General features: G+C 47.7%; 1 protein-coding gene across 5 annotated transcripts in view; it reads right to left on the minus strand.

Annotated features, from left to right (window-relative positions):
- Positions 1–4,460: 4,460 nt before the first annotated feature.
- The window catches only part of dse (dermatan sulfate epimerase), an 11,806-nt gene continuing 9,020 nt past the window's right edge, over positions 4,461–7,246 (minus strand). For all 5 annotated transcript variants that reach the window (XM_034302104.2, XM_034302106.2, XM_034302105.2 and 2 more), the window contains 2 exons: positions 6,478–6,685; positions 4,461–6,395 (listed from right to left, as the gene is read on the minus strand). In XM_034302104.2, the coding sequence (XP_034157995.1) occupies positions 4,703–6,395; positions 6,478–6,685 (1,901 nt within the window). In that variant the 3' untranslated portion in view covers positions 4,461–4,702. The remainder of the gene's footprint in view (positions 6,396–6,477; positions 6,686–7,246) is intronic.

Below are 7,246 nucleotides of genomic sequence, written 5' to 3' on the forward strand. Positions count from 1 at the left end.
TCAGGACGGAGCCGGAACGGAAGCCGGTGTAGGACAAACCGCGAAGTGACACAGACTCTTGACTTGAAGTCACTTCCGGTCTTCTCAAGCAGTAAATTTAAAATAAAAGTTCCAGCACACACACACACACACACTTAAAACAATATAAACAGAGAAACAGAAATGATTATGGACCCCAGCGCTCATTATATTTTCATGAGATAATAACTCAAAGTTTCATTTGTGTCAATAAAAGGACGGAAAATTATCTCAGCAAAATGGGAGTTAAATATTATTATCACACAAACCTACAATTAGATTAAAAAAAGAATAAAATTAGTAAAATAATCACTGCAGCATTTCTAGCAGAGTGTTATTACAGTGAATTATTGTATAAATGTATTAAACAGTGAATTATCAGCTACTTATAGTGATTAGACTAACTGGAGGAGATTGTTATTAAACTTTACACAGTAGAGAGCAGTGCTGCTGAAGTGCTGCAGTAACACCCATTAACCAGCAGGTGGCAGTAAGAGTGCAGTGCTGCTGAAGTGCTGCAGTAACACTTATTAACCAGCAGGTGGCAGTAAGAGAGCAGTGCTGCTGAAGTGCTGCAGTAACACCTATTAACCAGCAGGTGGCAGTAAGAGAGCAGTGCTGCTGAAGTGCTGCAGTAACACTTATTAACCAGCAGGTGGCAGTAAGAGAGCAGTGCTGCTGAAGTGCTGCAGTAACACCCATTAACCAGCAGGTGGCAGTAAGAGAGCAGTGCTGCTGAAGTGCTGCAGTAACACTTATTAACCAGCAGGTGGCAGTAAGAGAGCAGTGCTGCTGAAGTGCTGCAGTAACACTTATTAACCAGCAGGTGGCAGTAAGAGTGCAGTGCTGCTGAAGTGCTGCAGTAACACCCATTAACCAGCAGGTGGCAGTAAGAGAGCAGTGCTGCTGAAGTGCTGCAGTAACACCCATTAACCAGCAGGTGGCAGTAAGAGTGCAGTGCTGCTGAAGTGCTGCAGTAACACCCATTAACCAGCAGGTGGCAGTAAGAGAGCAGTGCTGCTGAAGTGCTGCAGTAACACTTATTAACCAGCAGGTGGCAGTAAGAGAGCAGTGCTGCTGAAGTGCTGCAGTAACACTTATTAACCAGCAGGTGGCAGTAAGAGTGCAGTGCTGAAGTGCTGCAGTAACACTTATTAACCAGCAGGTGGCAGTAAGAGAGCAGTGCTGCTGAAGTGCTGCAGTAACACCCATTAACCAGCAGGTGGCAGTAAGAGAGCAGTGCTGCTGAAGTGCTGCAGTAACACCTATTAACCAGCAGGTGGCAGTAAGAGAGCAGTGCTGCTGAAGTGCTGCAGTAACACTTATTAACCAGCAGGTGGCAGTAAGAGAGCAGTGCTGAAGTGCTGCAGTAACACTTATTAACCAGCAGGTGGCAGTAAGAGAGCAGTGCTGCTGAAGTGCTGCAGTAACACCCATTAACCAGCAGGTGGCAGTAAGAGAGCAGTGCTGCTGAAGTGCTGCAGTAACACCCATTAACCAGCAGGTGGCAGTAAGAGAGCAGTGCTGCTGAAGTGCTGCAGTAACACCCATTAACCAGCAGGTGGCAGTAAGAGAGCAGTGCTGCTGAAGTGCTGCAGTAACACCCATTAACCAGCAGGTGGCAGTAAGAGAGCAGTGCTGCTGAAGTGCTGCAGTAACACCCATTAACCAGCAGGTGGCAGTAAGAGAGCAGTGCTGCTGAAGTGCTGCAGTAACACTTATTAACCAGCAGGTGGCAGTAAGAGTGCAGTGCTGCTGAAGTGCTGCAGTAACACTTATTAACCAGCAGGTGGCAGTAAGAGTGCAGTGCTGCTGAAGTGCTGCAGTAACACTTATTAACCAGCAGGTGGCAGTAAGAGAGCAGTGCTGCTGAAGTGCTGCAGTAACACCCATTAACCAGCAGGTGGCAGTAAGAGTGCAGTGCTGCTGAAGTGCTGCAGTAACACTTATTAACCAGCAGGTGGCAGTAAGAGAGCAGTGCTGCTGAAGTGCTGCAGTAACACCCATTAACCAGCAGGTGGCAGTAAGAGAGCAGTGCTGAAGTGCTGCAGTAACACTTATTAACCAGCAGGTGGCAGTAAGAGTGCAGTGCTGCTGAAGTGCTGCAGTAACACCCATTAACCAGCAGGTGGCAGTAAGAGAGCAGTGCTGCTGAAGTGCTGCAGTAACACTTATTAACCAGCAGGTGGCAGTAAGAGTGCAGTGCTGCTGAAGTGCTGCAGTAACACTTATTAACCAGCAGGTGGCAGTAAGAGAGCAGTGCTGCTGAAGTGCTGCAGTAACACTTATTAACCAGCAGGTGGCAGTAAGAGAGCAGTGCTGCTGAAGTGCTGCAGTAACACTTATTAACCAGCAGGTGGCAGTAAGAGTGCAGTGCTGCTGAAGTGCTGCAGTAACACCCATTAACCAGCAGGTGGCAGTAAGAGAGCAGTGCTGCTGAAGTGCTGCAGTAACACCCATTAACCAGCAGGTGGCAGTAAGAGAGCAGTGCATGCTTTGCCATCGCGATACTTTGTGCAGTATTTCTGCTGCTGTGTGCAGTATTCCCTTATTCTCCTCATATGGAACCCATAATATTTAATATTTAACCAGCATGAAACTGACTCTGATAGATGATAAAGGTAAATACAGTAATAATTTTTTTGTGTTTAATAAGAGAGGAAATCAGAGCTGAAGGTTTCGCTGCAGTTCACGCAGCAGTGTGTGTAGTGGAGACTGTGCTGATGCGGTATTCAGGATCTGCATCAGACTGATATCAGAACAAAATACTGGATCGGATATCAAAGGGAAAAAAGCAGTCTGATCAGAGACTCCACTCTCATTCAGGGGTTACAGAGAATTTCAGTGGAGTTTTTTTTTTTAGTAAATTTCCTACAGTTTAACGTGTTCCAGATTAAAGTGTGAAACTTTTCCAGTGAAACATGCTGATGGAATGTTGGAGAATTTACAGCTCAGTGTTTCCTTTAGGGAATGTTGATCCAGTTCTTCCTGATAACTTTGTTGTAATGAGTTTTTATCACGATATGTGTTTCTCTGTGGTTAAACGGAGCTAATACACTCCCTGAGCACTTTATTAGGAACACTACACTAATACTGGGTAGGGCCTCCGTCTGCTCTCAAAACAGCCTCAGTTCTTCGTAGCATGGATTCCACAAGATGTTGGAAACATTCCTTTGAGATTCTGGTCCATGTTGAGATGATCGCATCACATAATTCCTGCAGATTTTTCACGTTCATGCTGCAAATACGGGGGCAGTTGTGGCCTAATGGTCAGAGAGTCGGACTTGTAACCCGAAGGTGAACCTGAAGGTTGTGGGTTTGAGTCTCGGGTCCGGCAGGGATTGTAGGTGGGGGAGTGAATGACCAGCGCTCTCTCCCACCCTCAATACCACCACTGAGGTGAGACCCTTGAGCAAGGCACCGAACCCCCAACTGCTCCCCGGGCGCCACAGCAAAAAAGGCTGCCCACTGCTCCGTGTGTGTGTGTGTGTGTGTGTTCACTTGGATGGGTTAAATGAGTTAACCGTACTTGGCCACAAGTCACTTCACTTCACATCTCCCGTTCTGGGAAAGCCTCTGAAGAACACTGAACTCATCGTCATGTTCATGAAACCACTTTGAGACAACTTTTGCTTTGTGACGTGGCGCATTATCATGCTGGAATGATAAGCTAGAAGATGGTAAATTGTAGGCATGAAGGGATGCACATGATCAGCAACAATACTCAAATTAGCTGTGGCATTCAAGCGATGGTTGATTGGTATTAACGAGCCCAAAGTGTGCCAAGAAAACATTCTCCACACCATCACACCACCTCCACCAGCCTGGACTGGTGACACAAGGCAGGTTGGGTCCATGGATTCAAGCTGTTAGAGCCAAATTCTGACCCTACCACAAAAATTGAGATTCATCAGACCAGGCTACATTTTTCCAGTCTTCATCTGTCCAGTTGTGATGAGCCTGTGCCCACTGCAGCCTCAGCTTTCTCTTCTTGGCTGACAGAAGTGGAACCCGACGTGGTCTTCTGCTCAAGCTTCGACGCGTTGTGCATTCTGAGATGCTTTTCTGCACACCACAATTGTACAGAGTGGTTATCTGAGTTAATGTAGCCTTTCTGTCAGCTCAAACCAGTCTGGCCGTCCTCCACTGATCTCTCTCATCAACAAGGCTTTTCCGTCTGCAGAACGCAGGAGATCAGCAGTTATAGAAATACTCAAACCAGCTCGTCTGGCACCAACAATTACTCCAGGCTCAAAATCACTGAGATCACATTTTTCCCCCATTCTGATGGTTGATGTGAACGTTACCCGAAGCTTCTGGCGCGACTCTGCATGATTTTATGCATTGCACTGCTGCTACATGATTGGCTGATTAGATAATTGCATGAATGCTAATAAAGTGCTCAGTGAGTGTACTATAAACACACAATGTTTACACACATATGTTTCTGGATCTGCTTTTTAATTGCAAAGATTACAAAATAACACCGAAAAATATACACACACACATATATATAAATTTGTAATATTTATAATGTACATTCACACACTGTTCATCACATACTACTGCCCCACACTGTACCACTGCCTTCTCTCAGTCCCACAATGATGATATCATCACTATCAGGAGAAACGTCCCACAGTGATGATGTTAGCACTATCAGAAACATCCCCTAGTGATTATGTCAGCAGTGTCCGTGTGAGCAGGATGAGTAGAGGCCGAGCAGGATGAAGCTGTCAAGCAGCAGGACGCAGTAGATGCAGCGCTGCGTGTGGAGACTCGGCGCTCGCTGCAGCTGTGTGAGCAGAACCGCCAGCAGCAGAAAGAAGGCTCCGATGTTCAGAACCAGGAACACACGGATGTAGGAGACAGAGATGGACACTTCAGTCCTACCCACGGCTGCTGCAGTGTGGACTTCTTCAAACATGGGTCCTTTTATGATCCTGGCCTTCTTGCCCCTGTGTGCATCACCATCAACATCACCATTGCTCTCTCGCCTCAGCACTCCCTGCTGCTTCTCTCCAGCTTCATTCAAGCGATTTCCAGTTGCTTTCTTTGACCTCTTCACCTTCCCCGGCTTCTTAGTAACTGAGAACATCTTCTCCACAGCTGCCGCCACCTTCTTCTTCAACTTCTTCCTCTTTTCTGAGGTCTTCTTTAGTCTTTCTTTGATTTTGTGGAATCCGTCAGCATTGAGGATGCGCGTCTTTACATTGCGCTCCAGATACTGGAAGACGGGTTTGATGTGCCGGAGGTTTTGCTCCACCAGGGTAACGTAGTCCTGCACCTCCTCCAGGGGGCGCTCTTGCACCGCCGCCACCCTCTCAAACACCACCTTCTCCAACTTGTCCTTCAGCACCATGGCGAACAGGGGTTTACTGGGATTCTCTGATGTCAGGATGTGGACGGTGAAGGTGTGGTCTCGTGTAGTCAAGTGGACATCGATCCTCTCAGAGTCTCCACGCAGGCTGAAGCTGAGAACATCGATGTCCGGGCCGAAGAACACGTAGGCGATGCGGGTGTGTGGGAAGCGTAGTGACATAGTCACGTTAACGTAGTGAGAGCCATTGTAGGGGTAGCCGTGTGGGTACGACCAGTATGCTGTATCAGCTTCCCCGCTGTAGCCCGTGTCATCCCTCCACAGCATGGTGTACTCGTCCTGTCCATGCTGGACAAAGGCACCATGGACGCCATCTCTCACCATGGTGTGCTGGAAGGGGAAGTCTGTGTTGTGGAAGAAGGCGCTGATGCTGTGGGCAGGGCTTTCGGCATCCAGGTGCACATGGTCCAGGAGCAGCAGGAGGTCAGGCTGGAGAAGGACAAGGTTCCTCTGCAGGTTCTTGATCTTCAGCATTGGGCTGTACGCTGCCCGTCCCTCGCCACGGATGAACACAACACCGTGACGCTCTAGTGCCGCCTCCACACGACCCTCACAGTCTGCTGCAGCACCGTACTTATACTTCGACCACTTGGAGTCACACGTCTCAGTCACCTGACCTTCCCAGGGAGAGAAGCAGGCATGGTCATTGGAGGGAGCGAACAGAACAGCGTTGTTGAGGAGTGTGTACTTGGGGCCATACAATGCCTCAGTGATAAAGGGGAAACCTCTGGGTGCAAAAGTAAACGAGTTCTGGTCAGGCTGCTCATGTCCAGCATTGAAGTTCTTCCAGCCGCGGATCCACTCACTGTAGCGCCGCTGGTGCACGATGTCGAAGATTGTGCGGCCACCCAGTTTCCCTGACTTAAACGACAGGAAGGAATGATTCCTCCCTGCAGGCAGACCACCTCCATACGTCACCACGCCCCAGTCCTCAAAATAGTGCAGACGCGGCATTCCAAAATCCGGAGGAGGCGTGGCTTTAAGACCGGCATCATACCTGCACAAAGAGACACAGACAAAGATATGGTCAGTTGGAAATACAATCGTGTGTGTGTGTGTGTGTGTGTTTGTGTGTGTACCAGATAAACTCGGTGTGTAATGTACACCACTTCTGTCCCCGTGATGGCTGTCCCGGTCCGTCCTGCACGCGGTGGCGTCGTATCTGTTCAGCCAGGAAGTTAGCGTGGCCGTTCCTCATGATGTAGCGATCAAGGAACACCAGCTGACTCTCTGGGCCATAAAACCAGTTGTAGTTTGAGTCACCAATGGCAACATTCCTCTGGAAACCTGAACACATATAACACGTCATGTGCTGAACACCTTGCTAAAATAATTAACACTGATGTTCTACAGACTCCTTACAAGAGACAAGGACACGGATCAACACACAGCGGCGTGATGTCGAGTGTGCAACGCTCACACTAGGGCCTGGACGATATATCCAAAAAAATAAAAATAAATCACAATATTTGAATACATCTTACGAAGTGTTCCAAGTTGCTCCCGATGACAGGCTAGTGCCTTGTGTGTGTGTGTGTGTGTGTGTGTGTGTGTGTGAATGAGAATCAGTGTAAAGTGCTATGTAGAACCTCTAAGGTTCAAAGGTGCTATATAAGTGCAGACCATTTACCATCTATGTGACACTGGATAGTGTGATTATAAATAATTCCCTTCTATAACTGTAAATTATATATACTCAAAAAGTGCAATGGTGTAAACAGGAACTTGTGAGCTTATGAGTATGAGCATCAGAGTCATTTCTGAATTCATTACAGTTTTAGCTTGATTGAGTGCAAACTGTTCTTAGCAGTTGCAGTCCTAAGTCTAGGCTGAAAACATGTGAAGACA

The sequence above is a fragment of the Pangasianodon hypophthalmus genome, chromosome 30 (genome assembly GCF_027358585.1).
Source record: "Pangasianodon hypophthalmus isolate fPanHyp1 chromosome 30, fPanHyp1.pri, whole genome shotgun sequence".
NCBI lineage: Eukaryota > Metazoa > Chordata > Actinopteri > Siluriformes > Pangasiidae > Pangasianodon > Pangasianodon hypophthalmus.